This window comes from Panicum hallii, chromosome 2, assembly GCF_002211085.1.
Source record: "Panicum hallii strain FIL2 chromosome 2, PHallii_v3.1, whole genome shotgun sequence".
NCBI lineage: Eukaryota > Viridiplantae > Streptophyta > Magnoliopsida > Poales > Poaceae > Panicum > Panicum hallii.
Window position 1 is genome coordinate 53837745 of NC_038043.1, and position 20040 is coordinate 53857784.

Sequence of the window (20040 nt, forward strand, 5' to 3'; positions counted from 1 at the left end):
TTGGGATTCGCTGTGAGGCCTTATAAAAACGCACTGTTCCTGTTCCTAACGTTTGGCTTGCACGTGACTGCAACAAATCGTATGGGGATTGACTGGGCATGTTTGTGCTGTTGGAGAATTTCCATGTAACAAATACGCCGGGAAAATGGTAGCACAAGCCAGTAGTTGGAGTGATATTTTGAATTTTGCTTTTGAGTAGCATCTTGTCATTGTATCAATCTTCCCGCGTATATAAGGCATAGTCCGTAGTCACGTCAACTGTACGTTTTGAAGTAGTCGATCCAACCAGGGAAAAAAGAACAGAACTGGTATACTCTCGTTCGTTGGACGGAACTAGAGGTAGCCAATTTTCAGCCCGAACATCTCAAAAAAAAATCAGCCCGAACAAATTAGGATTGCCGCCTGGCCCAACAAGATCATTAGGCAGGTCTAGGCATTGATTGGCCCAAAATGTTTCGGGCTTTTGCAGGCCCAGCTCACTTTGTGACGAATCCGTATTTTCTCCCTAAGTAATAAAACCTTCCCTCGGAACTTCTTGAACTCGCGATACCGGATACATAATTTTTTTTTCTAATTTCTCTTAGTGGTTTTGCTTTTTTATATTTATTTTAGCTGAATATTTAAAAATCATAGTAAATAAAAAAAATCATAAAATGAAAAATTAAATTTTGTTGGACTCTACATGAGTAGATTTCTGCAGTGAATATATGATATGATATAATTTAGTAAAAAATATTCGTTGTACTTTTAGATATATACTTTTCTGTAATTAATTCATAGCTACATTTTCATGGTCCAATTATGGTGAAATTTTTATGATGGGCTAATCATTATATGCTTGAGTTGTAGTAAAAAATTCATGCTCGATGGATCATGTATGCTTGAAAATTCATCCTTTTCCCTAAATATCATACCATATCAGTATACTGATATGGCAGAGTCATTTATGAGGAGAACGGAGTGAAAGTTTTATAGAATGAGAGAGAAGTGTTATTGCTATAACACTCATCCGGTACAGTTATTAAATTTCCAATCTTGGTAACTGTGCGATGACACTCCGCACGGGGAGACCTAACCCATCCATGGAGATGTTGGACAGTTAGACGGAACTCAGTCATTGGAGTCTCACAGAAAGGAATACAATGGTCCGGATCAAAAGATGTGAAGAGGACAGGAAGGAAGGTGCTTAGTCGGAGAACTAGATACGTAATTTGCTTCATTAATCGACGAGGCAGCAAGAGGCGAAAAGACATGCAACAGAAGAAGATGTGGCACCGGCTCAATGGAGGGCAATGGCAGAAAAGAAGTGCCTAGAACTCCAGTGGCACAAGGCTTGTTTCTTTCTCACTAAAAGATGCAACTAACAAGCCTTGTAAGCTGCTATTAGCGTAATGTTAACCTTCGTGCTGTTATGAGTAGTATGGCTACATTCTTTTTTCCTGATGAGTCCTCGATGTATTGATTTAAGGCCACACTATTGGCATGCTCTTGGAAACCAATGCGATACTAGCAACCACCATCCTTCTAACCATATTATGGTACAAACACCAACAAAAAACCAACCTAGTAGTAGCTTAATCATAACACTCAACCAACCTAATGACAATACGAAAAGGGACGCATGTAAAAGAAACCAGATATCCTGTACATTCAGGCCCACTCAAAAAGGTAAAACAAATGCCGTTCTCCAAATTGATTTGCGTGTTAAAAATCAGTGAGCATCCCATGCTTATAACTCTTGTTTTTTTGGATAATTACCTATAACTCTTGGTTGATCCCAATTTGATGTACCCTGAAACTTCGTGGTACCGGATCCAACGCGCACTGCCCACCCATGTTAACGGATGCCGCAGCTCACCTTGTACTTGTGCCAGAGCGACATGTGAATAACAAGCGGGATTTTACTGGTGGCATTGTTGCATGAATCATATGCATGTTTGCAACTTGGAAAGCTCAATTATATTTCAAAGAAAAATTTGAAAATTCAAAAGTGGAAGTACAAGCACATAGCAAACGCCGCCCAGCTTCTGCAATTTAACGCGGCAGTCGCTGGAGTCGCACCAGGTGTTCAGGTTCCCGAGCCACTCCGCGCTGGCAGCCGGGCGGCCCCACCGCTCAGTGACCGACCCCAAACCCCACCAGGCCCCCACGCCCGCCCGGCATGGCGCCGCCGGAGCCGGAGGTGTTCGACGTCGTCATCTTCGGGGCCTCGGGCTTCACTGGCAAGTACGTCATACGCGAGGCCCTCAAGTTCCTCTCCCCCTCCTCCCCGCTCCGCTCCCTCGCGGTCGCCGGCCGCAGCCGCGACCGCGTGGCCGCGGCGCTGCGCTGGGCGGCGGCCCCGGCCCCGCCGCCAGATGACGTGGCCGTCCTCGTGGCGGACGCCTCCGACTCGGCCTCCCTCGCGGCGCTCGCATCCCGCGCCCGCGTCGTGCTCTCCTGCGCGGGGCCCTTCCGCCTCCACGGCCACGCCGTCGCGGCGGCCTGCGCGGCCGCGGGCGCCGACTGCCTCGACATCTCCGGGGAGCCCGAGTTCATGGAGCGCGTCGAGGCCGAGCTCCACGAGCCCGCGGCGAAGAGCGGGTCGCTCATCGTCTCCGCCTGCGGGTTCGACTCCGTCCCCGCGGAGCTGGGGTTCCTGTTCCACTCCAGGCAGTGGGCGCCGCCGTCCGCGCTGGTGACCGTGGAGGCGTACGTTAGCCTGCACTACACCAAGAGGATCGTCGGGAACATCGGCACCTACGAGTCGGCCGTGCTCGGGGTGGCCAGCGCCGACCAGCTGCGGGCACTGCGCCGATCACGTCCCAGGCGCCCAAGGCCCAATGTGAGTTGCTATTCACTTATCTCTGCTGCTGAATTTGTGGAAGGTTTTGATCACCTGCTTGTTTGATCGCAAAACAAAGGTGAAAGATAGTTACAGTTAGAATGTTTACATTATACTAAAACTTAGAAGGATTGATTTGTCTGAACCTGGAACATACTGGAAATTTTCACTATGATAGTTGCTGGGTCAGAATCAGATACCAAATCCACGTGTCTTTTGCACATTAGAAGCCATCATGCAAGAATTTTTCTATTGTTGTCCTATTTGAGCTAAATTTGGCCATGTTTTCCTGAAGGGTATGCTGGATCAGTAGTTTGGCATAGCTACATATGCTTCCTAAAATCAAAATTAGGTTAGCTTCAAAATATGTATGCCCAAATCACCTAGTGTGCCATGTGTTACTGATGCAAATGATTAGTGAAAGTTCTTCTAATAGCAATTTTTTACTCTTTATTATGGTAAATCTGGACAGTTAGCTCATAGATCTTCTGGATTTTCTTTGTCATTGTGAATTTCACACTGAATAAAATTTTTTATGTGTGCTGGACTGCTAATTTGATGAAGTAATACTTGTTGGAGAGCTGTACTTGTTGACCAACTCACAGTGCTGTTTTCTTTCTGTATTTTTTGGCAAATTTTTTTTTTATGAATTCCCTTCTGCTTACCTTCATGCCGAAATGCCATTATTTTTGTGGCGCGGTCAGTATTCCATCAAGCATTCCCTTCTCGTGTGCCAACTGCCAACCGCTAGATGTTCCTTCCACTCCTTAAGAAACCTCTGAACTGTCACATGTAAATGATGGTTGCCGTGCCTCTTGTCTGTACAATGGATCGCGGTAGTGCTACCCCGCAAGGAATGGGTTATGTTATTTTCTCAAGTTGTTCATCTAGTTCTTTCAAAACTTCTTTTTACGGTAAATTAAAAGCTCGCAGCTTACATGTGATGTCCTTAAATCAAAGCGGGTGTATACTTTCATCTTGAAGTCTCTATTTTTTTCTGAAAGCTAATCTTGAAGTCTCTATTGGGTGCGCCCTTGTGGCCTGTAATTTTTTCGATGAAATTTCTATTGAATCTTGAATTAAAATATGCATATTTGTGGAATTGCAAATTAACATGCACTTTGCCTCTTAATTCAGAGGTTAATAGATTTTGTGGCATGTGCTACCTCAAATGTTTCTTTTCTTTTTCTGTTTTTGCAGTTCAACGGTCCACGTATCCATTGAAAACTGTAGTGCCTATTTTCATTTCATGAAATCACATATTTGTGAAACACTGACAGATCAAATAGTGTTTCTGGATAAAATCTTGATTAATGCTAATGTTTGTTCCTTTATGCAGATTCCAGGCCCTCCACCTCCCAAAGGGTCGCTGATAGAGTCCTATCCAGATAGTGTTTTCTGGATAGAATCTTGATTAATTGTAATGTCTGTTCCTTTATGCAGATCCCAGGTCCAACACCTCCCAACGGGTCACTGATAGAGGCTCACAATCCTCTGGGAATGTGGGCTATGAAGTTGCCTTCAGCCGACACAACGGTCGTGAAGAGAACTCTATCAACCATCACTGAGCATCCTGAGGGGCTTCCTGGGGCTGAAGAAACCCCAGAGTACGCCAAGCACAGAAAGAACTTCTGGTCCTCTGTTAAACCTGCCCACTTCGGCGTCAAGATCGCCTCCAAATCCCTAGTGGTCCTCCTGCGCTCCGTGATCATGGGACTGTCCATCGGCTTGCTCGCCAACTCCCCCTTGGGCAGGTACCTCCTGCTGAGGTACCCCGAGTTCTTCTCCACCGGGCTGTTCAGCAGGGCTGGCCCGACGGAGGAAGAGGTGCGGAGTGGCTCGTTCAAGATGTGGTTCGTCGGCCACGGCTACGGCGACGCAGCCCGGGCGTTGGAGCGCGGCGGCAAGCTGGACAAGGAGGTGATCACCGAGGTCTCGGGGCCTGAGGTCGGGTACATCACGACCCCGATCGTGCTGGTGCAGTGCGCCCTCGTACTGCTGACCCAGCGCGGGAACCTGCCCAGGGGAGGGGTGTACACTCCGGGCGCCCTCTTCGGCCCCACCGACCTCCAGCGGCGCCTCCAGGAGAACGGGATGTCGTTCGATGTTCACGGGACGAGGTCCATGCTCTGAGGCCTGCTGGAGAAGTGTTGGGACGAAGGATGTGCCACCTGGGGAATAAGAAGCGATCAGTGGCGACTAAATTGTGTGTGTGCCTGTGTGGTGAAGAGTCCAAATGGCCTACTACGTTCTGGTGAAGTGCCTAGTCTCTTGTTTGTGTGTTGTGTGTCTATGTGAGGTGACAGTAGGAAAACCGGTGTGGTTGTGTGTACTGGGAGAGGCTGGGGTTATTTGCCATCCTTACGATTGGCATTCTTTCGGAAGCTACTCTTATTTTGGCTTCTAAATATTTGCCACTCATCTTCGCGCAAAGCTAATTATTTACCAAAAACGCTAATGTGGCACGCCATGTTAGCCTACCAAGGTGGAGAGGGCACGCGAAAAGATCCCCGTGCCCCTGCCTTATCCTTTTACCCCGCCGGCTCCCGAAACCCCCCCCCCCCCCCCCCCCGGGTCTGCGTTGACCCCTCTCGACCTCTCCTCCCCTTCAGTTATGCTCGCCGCCAGCCGGCCCCCGCTGGGGGATGTCGCAAGCGGGAGATTCCTCTGCATCCGACAGGAGCATGCCGAGGATGAGGTCCTTCCCCGTCGGAACGGAGACGGGCTTGCCCTTGATCCGGTGCCCACAATGCAAGATGGCTAGGGTGACTGAGCGTCGGTCGAAGAAGGAAAACGAGAACATTGGCAGTGTTTTCTTCAAATGTCCAAGGGATAATCCATGGGTGAGTTCATTGTTTCTTTGATTTGGCTCTAGGCATTCAGATTCATATCGAGTTAGGGTTTGAATGCTCGGTTGTATTGTGTTTGCTTGAACAGGTTGCAACTAGGTGCCAGTACTATAGGTTTCAGAGGCAATATTTGGATGATTTAGTGGAGAATAAGTACTGCAGATGTATGATGTCGAAAATGAGATAGAGGCTGAGGAAGAAGTTCAGAGCACCGAAGCTGGGCAAGCTGCAAATCCTGGTGGCTTGTTTCGGACCCAAGACATGGAAACAAGAATGGAGAAGCTGACCAGGGTTGTGAGGCTTTTGTTGCTGTTGGTTATGGGTTTTAGGTGGTGATATGAACAGGGGTGCCCGATCTTCCGTCAGGTGAAGGAAAACTCGTTTTGGTCGGATTGCGACATACCGATCCGGCTTCAAGTCAGCAACTCGAACCCCGCAATCTTAGCACCACAACTCCTCTGGTTATCAACCGTAGTCACAATCCGGTTGACCTCGCCGAGAAGGCTAATCCCTGCCTGCGATTTGGGCATGTAGGATCTGTTGGAGGTGCTCCTGCTCTGAGGCTGCTGCTGTTGTCTTCCCTGCAATTCTTTTTCTGCAAGCATAGCAAGCTGGAACAACTGGTTGGTGGTAGTAAAAGATTTATAGTCAACAATGTCCTGAATTTCACGTTTCAAACCACCATAAAAACGACACACTTTATCCTCAGCATCCTCAACTACACCACATCGAACCATGCCCTTTTGAAGCTCTGCGTAATACTCCTGAACAGACATATCACCCTGATCTAAACGTTGTAATTTCTTACGCATATCACGTTTATAAGATGCAGGAACAAAACGATCACGCATTGCTATCTTAAGCGCGTCCCATGAACCAGGTTGGATATTTAATTGAGCACATTCTTGCCACCAGATTATACTAAAATCTTTAAATTCACTAGTGGCTTGTCTAACCCTATGTTGGTCAGGAACAAGATGGGAAGCAAATTTTTGTTCAACAGTCATCTCCCAATCTAAGTATTTCTCTGCATCATAACGACCATGGAAAGAAGGTATGGTAAATTTGACTTTGGCATAAGGATCATCATTACCTGTAGTGCGCCGATGTTTGGTTCCTCCCATACCTGTTTTATTCTTGCGAAGACGTTGACGACGGACCTTCTCCGCACGAGTCTTAGCCATATCAGGCTCGCCATCAGACCCAAAAATGATGTCATCATCATCCTCTAGCCAGTCATCATCATCGTCTTTGCTCTTGGAAGGGTTGACTTCAAGATGTTGAACCCTGTCCGTCAGTGTAGAGAGGCGTTTGTTCACCCCCTCAATCGTATGATTGGCCCCTTGGACGTCTTGCGCCACCTTATTTATCTCCTTAGCGAAAAACTCCTTGAGTTCATCCATCATGGCCTGCAATTCACTAGACAAAACAGGCCTGTCGTCTGGCATGGTTAGTGAAACAAAAAGACCCTATGAACTAGGTGGGTTTGTTGGTGGAATCACACCCTCACACGCGTCTTACCAAGTTCTTACTAAGTTTTTACCAACACAAGCAGTGGGATGGTACAACCGGTGGATGGTGAAAAACCTGTGAAAAGAGGGTACCAAGATTGCAAGGGTCCTTCGCTGCACTGAGATGAAGTGTATGTATATGGAGCTGTAGGATAGGCACAATATGTATGTGTATGTGGAATAAAATCGAGTGCAGATGAGCAAAGTTCAATAAATATCCAAAGTACAAGTCACAATTACTGGCTAAGATGTGTCCTACGTGTAGCATAACAAGTTGGAACAAAGAACAATGGAAGAAACTCACAGAACAATGAGAATTGCAGTACCGTAAATATTGTACTAGCAATGCCAAAAAGGCACTAGTGCAAAGCCTAGTTAATTTCGATTTTCTTTTTGCAATGATTTTTTTGATATTTTTCTCAGCACAAGCAACACCAGAATAGGAACCACACCAAGTTTCACCTGAAACAGAGATCAGATGTGGTCTACAGAAAATCAAATAGGTATGCCGAAAAGCGTGGTGGACACAAACTGAATTTTTTTAATTATCTTCCTGATTTTTTTTGAATTTTTTGAGATCGGCCTGACCAGCAAAGCCGAGTGAATCATTTGTGCAACTTTTTGTTGCCAAGCTCCTGTAAAAATTTCAACCAAAACGGAGAACCGAGCGAAAAGTTATGCCTGTTTTATGGAAGGTATCTCAAGTTATGTTTTTTCGAAGACACAACCCGGCAGATAGATCAGCAGCTAGGGCACAAATTCTCCCTGGTATGCGCAATGGGTAATCGCCAGATGAATCCAAGGGGGGCTGCGGTGCAAGGCGGAAGGCACAAGGCGGCTCGCAACCTATCTAGGGCTGGCGCGGCGAGAGTTCACACAAGGCGGCTAGCGAGGGCAAGTCGAGTAATGGGATGGATCGACTTGGGATCTGGGTAATGGTGGATGGGATAGCGGCGCAAACAAAAACACAGCGACGGTGCGGTTGAACCATGACGAAGACAAACCCTAAACCAGCAACACGACTCGACCACGGACACAAACTGAACAAAGCGAGTCTGAAAACAAAATTGCAAAGGCCAACAAGGGTTCTAGGACAGCGGAATATATTTTTTTTTGTATGGCAATTTTCTAGAGTTATAGGACGATAGAACAAACTAAACTAGGGTAAGCCTGACGGTAATACCTGAGTCTCTGATTACCACTTGATATGAACGGGGGTGCCCGATCTTCCGTCAGGTGAAGGAAAACTCGTTTTGGTCGGATTGCGACACACCGATCCGGCTTCAAGTCAGCAACTCGAACCCCGCAATCTTAGCACCACAACTCTTCTGGTTATCAAACGTAGTCAAAATCCGGTTGACCTCGCCGAGAAGGCTAATCCCTGCCTGCGAAACGAAGAACACAAGCAAGAACTCGAAAGAAACGCAGCACTCAAATTGAAGTGACAACTGCAGATGATTGATTAAGCTTGAAAGTTGGGGTGCTACAAACCGAAAGACGGCGACTGTTCAAAGACAGATTGATCTAAAGCAAAACCCGAACCCTAATAAGGGCGGCGGCTACTGAAATATAGGGAATAGGGGTGTGGCTTCCCCCTGAACGCGCCCCTAATGGGCTCAACAAAGACACACGGTCCAAAGGCCAAAATACGATGTCGCAGCACCGGAACAGAATCTGGACGCCAACTTCCTTGGACAATTTCCGACGACTCAGAAGGAGTTTGGACCTGAAACCAACGCCAATAGAAGCTCCATGAAATTATCTTTCCGTCCATATGTGGATCGTCGAATTCGGACTTCGGATGTGGCCTGGGCGTCCAATTTACATCAGGCTGCTCCTGGACTCCGAGGTGGACTCGAAGTTAAATTGGATTGGGTCTCCATGTGGCTTGGCGGCCCTTACTGTTCCTCCACACCTCCATGCTCCTCTCCATGTGTTCCCTGGACCTCTCCTTGGTTCCTAATCATATTGTAAAAATTAGGTAGCAAACCATTCTCACAATTATTAACAGAAACGCTTAGGAGCGAGCTCACCTCTAAATTTAATTGTCGCGCCCGAGCTCTTGTGATTGGAGCTTGAATGGTTTGAATGTCCAGCGAAGGAACCTCTTGTATATCCATAGGAGTGATGTCCTCATCATCATCCCCCTCTTGAATCGGAGTCGTCCTCGACTCAAGCACATCCTCTTCTCCCAAGTAAGGTTTCAAATCTGAAATGTTAAAGGTGGGACTAACCCAAACTCGGGAGGCAAATCAAGTTTGTATGCATTATCATTAATTTTCTCAAGTATTTTGAATGGACCATCAGCTCTTGGCATTAACTTAGACTTCCTCAAATCTGGAAAACGTTCTTTTCTCAAGTGCAACCACACAAGATTACCCGGTTCAAGCTTTAATTCTTTCTTACCTTTGCTACCAGCAACTCTATATTTTTCAGTCATCTTTTCAATATTTTGCTTAGTTGTTTCATGTATTTTCAATATAAATTCAGCACGTTCCTTAGCCTCACTATGAATTCGCTCACTAGTAGGCAAAGGTAAAATATCAATAGGAGCGCGGGGGTTAAAACCATACACTACCTGAAAAGGACTTACCTTGGTGGTAGAATGTGTTGCCCTATTGTATGCAAACTCCACATGAGGCAAACATTCTTCCCACATCTTCAAATTCTTCTTTAAAACAGCCCTCAACATGGTCCCCAAGGTACGGTTCACCACCTCCGTTTGTCCATCAGTTTGCGGATGACAAGTGGTAGAAAATAACAATTTTGTACCCAACTTGTTCCACAAAGTACGCCAGAAGTGACTCAAAAACTTCGCATCACGATCTGAAACAATAGTAGAAGGCATACCATGCAAGCGTACAATCTCTTGGAAAAAGAGGTCAGCAATATGAACAGCATCATCACTTTTATGACATGGTATAAAATGTGCCATTTTAGAAAACCGATCCACCACAACAAAAACGCTATCTCTCCCCCTCTTAGTCCTAGGCAATCCTAACACAAAATCCATAGAAATATCTGACCAAGGAATAGAAGGAACAGGAAGAGGCATATACAAACCATGTGGATTCAAGTGTGACTTAGCCTTTTGACATGTAGTGCAGCGACTCACGAACCTCTGAACATCTCGCCTCATCTGTGGCCAAAAGAAATGGTTGGCCAACACATCCAACGTCTTTGTGGCCCCAAAGTGGCCCATCAAACCTGCACCATGTGCTTCCTGCAACAAGAGAAGACGAACGGATCCAACTGGAATGCATAGGCGGTTAGCTCTAAACAAATACCCATCATTCAGCACATATTTATTCCAAGCACGACCCTCTTTACAATGCAGGATCACATCTTTAAAAGCAGTATCAAGTTCATACTGTCCCTTGATCAACTCAAGTCCAAAAATGCGACAATCCAGTTGAGACAACATGGTGTAACGACGAGATAAGGCATCAGCAATAACATTATCTTTCCCTTTCTTGTGTTTAATGATGTATGGAAAAGATTCAATAAATTCAACCCACTAGGCATGTCTACGGTTCAGTTTATTTTGCATGCGAAGGTACTTAAGTGATTCATGATCAGAATGAATAATGAATTCCTTAGGCCATAAATAATGTTGCCACGTCTCTAGAGAACGAACAAAAGCATAAAATTCTTTATCATACGTGGAATAATTCAGAGTAGGCCCATTCAATTTCTCACTAAAATAAGAAACAGGTTTACCTTCTTGCATCAACAAGCCACCAATGCCAACGCCACTGGCATCACATTCAAGCTCAAAAGTCTTACCAAAGTCAGGAAGTTGCAGCAAAAGCGCCGAAGTAAGCCGCGCTTTCAAAGTATCAAAAGCTTTATCTTGTGCTGGGCCCCAATGGAAAGAAACACCTTTGTTCGTCAACTCATGTAGTGGGGCAGCAATGGTGCTGAAATCTCTCACAAAACGCCGATAGAACCCTGCAAGACCAAGAAAACTTCGCACCTGTGTAATAGTCTGAGGAGTAGGCCAACTCCTAATGGCATCAATCTTTGCACCATCCACTTCAATGCCCTGAGGAGTCACAACATAGCCAAGAAAAGCAACTCGATCGGTGCAAAAAATGCACTTCTCAAGGTTAGCATACAAGCTCGCCGCTCTCAAGGCGTCAAAAACAGCACGTAGATGATCCAAATGTTCCTCATGTGACTTGCTATATATCAAGATATCATCAAAATAAACCACCACAAATTTACCAATGAAAGCACGTAAAACCTCATTCATCAAACGCATGAAAGTGCTAGGTGCATTAGTTAAATCAAAAGGCATCACTAACCACTCATATAAACCAAATTTTGTCTTAAAAGCAGTTTTCCATTCATCACCCAACTTCATGCGAATCTGGTGGTATCCACTACGCAAATCAATCTTTGTAAAAATTATAGCGCCACTTAACTCATCAAGCATATCATCTAACCGAGGTATAGGATGACGGTATCGAATAGTTATGTTGTTAATGGCTCTACAATCTACACACATGCGCCATGTACCATCTTTCTTAGGAACCAAAAGCACAGGTACAGAACAAGGACTAAGACTCTCACGCACATACCCGCGGTCCAAAAGCTCTTGGACTTGTCACTGAATCTCTTTAGTCTCCTCGGGATTGGTCCTGTAAGCTGCTCGGTTGGGCAAAGACGCTCCCGGAATCAAATCAATTTGGTGCTCAATACCTCTCAAAGGTGGCAACCCTGGTGGGAGCTCATTTGGAAACACATCGTCATACGCCTGCAAAATATCAGCGACCGCAGGAGGCAAAGTGCTAGCTATATCACGAATAGGACATAAAGCATCCTTACATATCAAAGCATAGCACACAGTAGAAACATCCATATCATATAGATCAGATTTGGTTACAAGCATATTATGAGTTTTCAATTTAATAGCGGCCTGGGTTGCAACTGGGGCAGCAACATCAGGTGAAGCAAGTCGTTCTTTATCAGCTTGTACAATTTCAGCAGGGGTCATTAGGTGCAAAGTGATTTTCTGGCCCTTATACATAAGTGTGCATGTGTTACTTCTACCATGGTGGATAGCATCATTATCAAATTCCCATGGACGACCCAACAAAAGCGAACATGCGTCCATGGGTACCACATCACAAACTGCATAATCAGAATATGGACCAAGAGAAAAATACACCCGTGCAGTTTGATTTACCTTAACCTTACCCGAGTCGTTTAGCCACTGAACATGGTAAGGATGTTTATGAGGACGTGTGGCTAAACCCAACTTCTGGACCAAATCAGCACTAACTAGGTTGTTGCAGCTGCCTCCATCAATGATTACACGTGCACGCCGATCGTGGATCACAAATAAAATCTGGAACAAATTATGGCGTTTCATCTTGTCTGCCTGTCCCAATTGTGTACTGAGGACACGGTGGACAATACAAATCCGCTGAGAGCCCGCATCACCCGCACTCAATGAAAGACCCTCATTAGAAGGTGGGACATCTTCAGTGTCATCCTCAGCATCCGAAGTACTGACGTAGCCACCATCAGCAGTGGCAATGTATGTCCGCTTGCTTGGGCATTCTCGAATCACATGGCCAAAGCCCTGACAACGATGGCACTGAATGCCAGAGGAAGAGCGCGCTGCTGGTGAAGCACTCTTGGTCTGTTCCTGCACACGAGACTTACCAGCGGCGGGCGTGGTTGCTGGAGCTGGTGACACCGCCGTGGAAGATCCTTTGGGAGTAAAAGATTTGGGCATGTAGGATCTGTTGGTGGTAGTAAAAGATTTATAGTCAACAATGTCCTGAATTTCACGTTTCAAACCACCATAAAAACGACACACTTTATCCTCAGCATCCTCAACTACACCACATCGAACCATGCCCTTTTGAAGCTCTGCGTAATACTCCTGAACAGACATATCACCCTGATCTAAACGTTGTAATTTCTTACGCATATCACGTTTATAAGATGCAGGAACAAAACGATCACGCATTGCTATCTTAAGCGCGTCCCATGAACCAGGTTGGATATTTAATTGAGCACATTCTTGCCACCAGATTATAGCAAAATCTTTAAATTCACTAGTGGCTTGTCTAACCCTATGTTGGTCAGGAACAAGATGGGAAGCAAATTTTTGTTCAACAGTCATCTCCAAATCTAAGTATTCCTCTGCATCATAACGACCATGGAAAGAACGTATGGTAAATTTGACTTTGGCATAAGGATCATCATTACCTGTAGTGCGCCGATGTTTGGTTCCTCCCATACCTGTTTTATTCTTGCGAAGACGTTGACGACGGACCTTCTCCGCACGAGTCTTAGCCATATCAGGCTCGCTATCAGACCCAAAAATGATGTCATCATCATCCTCTAGCCAGTCATCATCATCGTCTTTGCTCTTGGAAGGGTTGACTTCAAGATGTTGAACCCTGTCCGTCAGTGTAGAGAGGCGTTTATTCACCCCCTCAATCGTATGATTGGCCCCTTGGACGTCTTGCGCCACCTTATTTATCTCCTTAGCGAAAACTCCTTGAGTTCGTCCATCATGGCCTGCAATTCACTAGACAAAATAGGCCTGTCGTCTGGCATGGTTAGTGAAACAAAAAGACCCTATGAACTAGGTGGGTTTGTTGGTGGAATCACACCCTCACACGCGTCTTACAAAGTTCTTACTAAGTTCTTACCAACACAAGCAGTGGGATGGTACAACCGGCGGATGGTGAAAAACCTGTGAAAAGAGGGTACCAAGATTTCAAGGGTCCTTCGCTGCACTGAGATGAAGTGTATGTATATGGAGCTGTAGGATAGGCACAATATGTATGTGTATGTGGAACAAAATCGAGTGCAGATGAGCAAAGTTCAATAAATATCCAAAGTACAAGTCACAATTACTGGCTAAGACGTGTCCTACGTGTAGCATAACAAGTTGGAACAAAGAACAATGGAAGAAACTCACAGAACAATGAAAATTGCAGTACCGTAAATATTGTACTAGCAATGCCAAAAAGGCACTAGTGCAAAGCCTAGTTGATTTTAATTTTCTTTTTGTAATGATTTTTTTGATATTTTTCTCAGCACAAGCAACACCAGAATAGGAACCACACCAAGTTTCACCTGAAACAGAGATCAGATGTGGTCTACAGAAAATCAAATAGGTATGCCGAAAAGCGTGGTGGACACAAACTGAATTTTTTTAATTATCTTCCTGATTTTTTTTGAATTTTTTGAGATCGGCCTGACCAGCAAAGCCGAGTGAATCATTTGTGCAACTTTTTGTTGCCAAGCTCCTGTAAAAATTTCAACCAAAACGGAGAACCGAGCGAAAAGTTATGCCTGTTTTATGGAAGGTATCTCAAGTTATGTTTTTTCGAAGACACAACCCGGCAGATAGATCAGCAGCTAGGGCACAAATTCTCCCTGGTATGCGCAATGGGTAATCGCTAGATGAATCCAAGGGGGGCTGCGGTGCAAGGCGGAAGGCACAAGGCGGCTCGCAACCTATCTAGGGCTGGCGCGGCGAGAGTTCACACAAGGCGGCTAGCGAGGGCAAGTCGAGTAATGGGATGGATCGACTTGGGATCTGGGTAATTGTGGATGGGATAGCGGCGGAAACAAAAACACAGCGACGGTGCGGTTGAACCACTGAAAGGATCGATGGACCAAGAGGGGGGGTGAATTGGGACTTTTTCAATTTCTAAAACAAGGTAAAGCAACCTTAACCTATGCAAAGCTAGAAAGGCACCAATTCACCAACCGGATAACTAAACAACCTACGCAAGCTAGGAAAGATAAAAAGAGGTAAAGTCTAGCAAGGTAGAGCAAAGTGATGATCCCTAAATCAAGCATATGAAAATATTGCAAGTAAGATAATGCTTGAATAAGTAAAATGAATAAGGGACAACCGGATTTTTTCCCGTGGTATCGATGTGTTGGCACACACCCCTAATCCACGTTGTGACACTCACAAAGAGTATTGTCACCTCCCAAGTCACCAAGACGAGGGCGCTCACTAAGAGTCTCCGTTCACCATCCCGGTGTGGTGGAGATCAAGCCACGTACAATCTTCTTCTCCGGGCTTCCACAATCCTTGGCAAGCTCCGCGAGAATCACCTCGATCACCAAGATCGCCTAGGTGATGCCAATCACCAAGAGTAACAAGGTAAGGCCTTCACTTGAGTAAGAACCGATCACCAAGAACGGATGCACACAAGCTTCTCTCTACTCAAGTCCTTAATCTTGCTTCTTGAATGATTGAATGAACAAATATGTGAAATGATGAAGCTCAAGGTGGCTCTTGACTATAGTATGAGTGTTTGGATGTTGCCTGGTGTCAAGAGTAGTAAAATGACCCATTGGAGGAGTATATATAGACAGCTCACACGAATAGAGCCGTTGGAGAAAAAGCTGCCAGAAAACTGCGTAGCGCCGGTTAATCCGACGTCCCTCCAATAGTCATCGTCGGTTTAACCGGTGAATGTAAACTACCCCTTCTGAAAACTAGCCGTTACAGCTTGGTCAGATTAACCGTCGTATCATCGGTTTAACCGGTGAGTGTAGTCATCTATTGATCAACTGAAAAACCAAGTCTCTGGACAACTGCACCGACGTCCAATTTCAAATATCGTCGGTTTAACCGGTGTATTGACTTATCCAGACTCTGCTGACCTCGTTTAACCGACGTATAGAAAAGTTGAGGCGTCGGTTAAACCGGTGTTAAGGATTTTCCTGATTTTGCCTTTTCTGACTTGAGTCTTGAATGAAATCCAATTATTCTTGAGATATGAGTTGAGAACCACTTATTTGAGCTTCTAGAAACCTGAGTGACCATTGTGTGCATCCATTTTCAAATGATCATGTCCATGCTCAAGTTACTTGGCCTAAACCCCTCTTAATAGTGCGATCACTACAAAACTATAAAACCTATACTAACCTAAGTGTCCTTCTCAACCTTATAACACTTAGGACTAGAAAGATCCTTAGTCTTGACATGTTATTGAGTTGAATGCCGAGATCGCCTTTTTGAATAATGAAAAATAGGGGCTTCTTTTGACATATGACCAAATGAGCGATAATGATCTATAAAGCTGCACAAACTCATTAGTCAAAATAACGGTTGTCATTAATCACCGAAACATACCTTGAGGGCCTAGATGCTTACAATCTCCCCCTTTTTGGTGATTGATGACAACACAAAACATAAATAACGAGAGAGCGAGAAAGATAAGGCACGAATAAACACAAGCAAACTCGAAAAAGAGAGAATCAAGGAAATCAATGGCTCAAACGAAATCCATAGATATGTTTCAAAAACTCAGCATGCTCAAACGACAAATGTACATATCCATAAACTAACACCAAATATGATACAATATGAAACATCAAAGTCCTGATGACGAGCTCTCTCTGACTCTACCCTCCCCCTGACTCTCACTCCCTCTCCCCCTTTGGCATCAAAGCACAAAAAGGAGCGAGCTACGGATCCAGCTGACGAGGCACGGCAAGGAAGCGATCCGGGTCATCGTCGTCGTCGTCGTCGGATGGGGGATCCTCAGTGACGGACGGGAGCTGCTGATCTGAACTGCCTGCGGGCACTGAGCTGACTGGAGGAGTGGCTGTCGTGGAGGCTCTAGTGCTGGCACTGCCGGGAAGAGGGTCCGTGGAAGTAGTAGCCGGCTCAGCAGAAGACGTGTCAATATCTGAAGTAGTAAGTGCTGATGCTGCCGGCTGTGACGACTGCTGAAGCAAGGAAACCTCTTCTCCTCCCCCTGAATGTGGTGGCTGTGGTACGACGGGGAGGCTGACTGACTGCACTGCTGGAGGTGACTCCTGGAAGAGTGAAGTCGCTGGCAGTGGAGAGAAGGATGGACGACCTGCAGACCCGAGTAGTGCGGACAACGAGAACATGATCTCCGGGGTCGCTGAGGTAGCTGGAGCAGTAGAGGCTGGAGCTGGTGTGACTGCAAGTGGAGGTGCTCCAACGCTCTGAAGGCCTGGCTGACCTGGCTGCTGCGGGGCGAGTCCGGTGTGAGAGTACAGCTGTGAGATCATCCCGAACATCGCCATCATGCCCTGCTGCATCTGCTGGAACTGAGCGTCTGTTCTCTGAGAGACTCTATCAATAAGACCGACAAAACGCTCCTCGGTAGCAGCTCGCTCTCGGGCGGCCTCTCTCTGTATCGCTGCAAGCTGGGCCTCATGGGCTCTCCTGGCCTCCTCCTGTGCTCGACGGTCCTCTCTCTGCTGTGTCACCAACTGCTGTAGAAGTGCGGTGAGCTCAGACGGCTGAGACACCTGTGACTCTGAAACTGTGGTAGCAGCGGCTGACACTGGAGCTGTCTCTCCAGACCCCCCTGCCTCATGGTCATGACTAGCTGGGGCGGGTGCAGGGAAGTACTCCTCATCCTCGGAGGAGTCTGACTCTAGGTCGGACCAATGTATCTCATCCTCTCCTCCAGGAAGCTGTGCCTCGGCGGCTAGCAATGCCTCATCCTCCTGGGCCACTCGGGCCTGTACCTCAGGTGACAGGCGTGCCATGGCAGCTCGATCTGCCTGTCTGCCTCTCCTCCAGTCTGAGGGTGCTGTCGGGCGGTAGACGGGGAACCAGCGAACCTCATCCTGTCTGTAGACTGCACTGACGGGTGACTCAGCTGGCACTATCATAGAGCAAATGAAACTGATCCAGTGAGCATAAGGAAACTGTCATACAACGCCCATCCTGTCAGTGATAACATCCTCAATCTCAGCCAAAATGAAATCAACAATATCGAACGGCTCGTGAGTGAGAATGTGAAGAAGCAGTAGCTGCTGCAGACCTGTGAACCCCTCTGGGTAGCCACTCCTCGGGAGCAAAGTCCTCCGAAGTGCCATGTGAACTGCGTAAGCCTCTGGGGTCAGCAGGCTAGGAACTCTGGCGTAGGAGGCCGGGAAGGGCTGGCGGAAGCACTGAGAGATCGCCTCGTGAGAAGGTGCAATCCCGCCAATCATAGCCCTGCGTGGAGGATCTACATCACCATAGACCATCTCGTGCAGAGAGACATCAACAAGGTCAACTCCAAGAATCCCTGCAAGCGTAGCCCTGGACAGACCAAAGACCTGGCCTCCAAATATGAAGTGAACGGCTCTGCGCTCTGGGGCTATCCATGCTGTGGCATAAAAGACTCGTACCCAGTCTTCAATGTATCTGTTCCTCTCAATTGAAAGCAACCTGGGCAGTCCCCTGAAGTGAGCAAAGTGCTCCCTGACATCTGCTCCCCCTGCTGCTGTCCTCAGAGATACCCAGTCAAGCACTCTGTGAGGGAAGATCCTGTGGCCCCGCCTCTGGTAGGTCTCGTAGAAACTGGCCTGAAGAAGTGTCCAGAATCTACGATCGACCCTGCTGTCACGTGTCACTGGGAACCACTCCTCCTCCTGTACACTCCACCTGAGCCTCTTGACCTTCGCCGCATTGGCCTTGGTCAAGTTCTGGAGCAGCACACCTGGCTCCAGACGCACGACAGTGTCCATGCGGAACACTGCACGCTCGGCCGCTAGGGCCTCGGCTCGACGAGCTGCTGCTGCTGCTGCTGTGGACCTGCGAGGCTCCTGTGGCTGGTGACCTCCTCGCGTCCTCGGTCTGGTGCGACGCTCGGTCGCTGGTGAAGTGTCACCTGCGGGGGACGTCTGCCGGGTGCGGCCAGAACGTCGTAGAGCTGGTGACTGTGTGCTCTGCCCCTGAGACTGCTCGGACTGCTCTGTATCTGAATCTGAAACCGACTCTGCCGCTGAATGTGACTGATCTGACTCTGCTGCTGCTGCTGTCGCGGCTCTGCTGGCCCTGGCACCTCTGACTCGGCCCATGCCTCTGCCTCTGCCTCTGCCTCTGGCTGGCGTATCACGGATCGCGAACGGACGAGCACGGCCTGACGCCTGCTCCTCGGCGGCCTTAGCCAACATCTCGGCCCTCTCGGCCTCTCTCGCTGCTCGGGTCCGCTTGCGAGCGGGCTCCTCAACCACGATCTCCTTTCCCTTTCTCTTGTCTCGACCCATCTCGATCACTGACAGAAACAAAGACGCGGCGCGGTGAGCTAGGGCGAGCGTGATGGTTCGGGCAAAATGCCGAGCACGTGGCGTGCGAGGCGTGGATGTGAATGCGGTGCAATGGCGCGTGGGCAGCGGCACAGTGGAGGAGCAGTGCGGTGGTTGCGCGCGGGCGCAGGTGGCGGCGGCGCGGAAGGCGGTGGCGGCGGCGCCGGGGCGGCGCAGGAGCGGCGCAGGGGCGCGCGGGTGGCGCAGAATGGGGCTGCGCGCGGGCGGCGATCGTGCAGACAGCGCGCGGCGGCGGACGGCGACGGCGGCGGACGGCGACAGCGGCGGCGAGCGGACGGCGGATGGCGGTGGTGTGTAGGAGACGGCGAAGGCAAGGGGTCGAGCGGGTAACGAAAGCGAGCGAGAGATTGTGAACGGGCACGTGAGTAATATGACATGTGGACCCCGCAGATTTTCTTATCGCCGGTTGATCCGACGCTTAGGTTTTGAGCGCCGGTTGATTGCGTCGGTGTAGTTTACCAGGGACTCTGCCAAATTTGCATCTGTACGCCGGTTGATCCGATGCTTCCACAACTGAACTCGTCGGTTGAACGATGCAAATAACAGTTGATTTTCAGGTCAAATTTGTGATCTATTCACCGGTTGATCCGATGCTGCAAACTTTGTATACACCGGTTGAACTCTTGACATGTCTGAGCTGAACCTGAAACTTAGTAACGCCGGTTAAACCGATGGGTATAGATCCATTGAACGTCGGTTTAACCGGTGAAGCCAAAAACCCTCTCTCAGCTCACTCTTCTATGTTAAGTCCAATGAACTTAAAAAATTCAACTAAACTCAA

At 47.6% G+C, this 20040-nt stretch overlaps 1 protein-coding gene across 1 annotated transcript; it reads left to right on the plus strand.

Moving 5' to 3' along the window:
* The first annotated feature begins 2056 nt into the window (after window positions 1-2056).
* Window positions 2057-5234, plus strand: LOC112883495 (probable mitochondrial saccharopine dehydrogenase-like oxidoreductase At5g39410). Its single transcript, XM_025948799.1, has 2 exons — window positions 2057-2824; window positions 4268-5234. The coding sequence occupies exons 1-2, from the start codon at window positions 2162-2164 to the stop codon at window positions 4955-4957; spliced, it is 1353 nt and encodes a 450-aa protein (XP_025804584.1). The 5' UTR covers window positions 2057-2161; the 3' UTR covers window positions 4958-5234.
* The last annotated feature ends 14806 nt before the right edge of the window (window positions 5235-20040 follow it).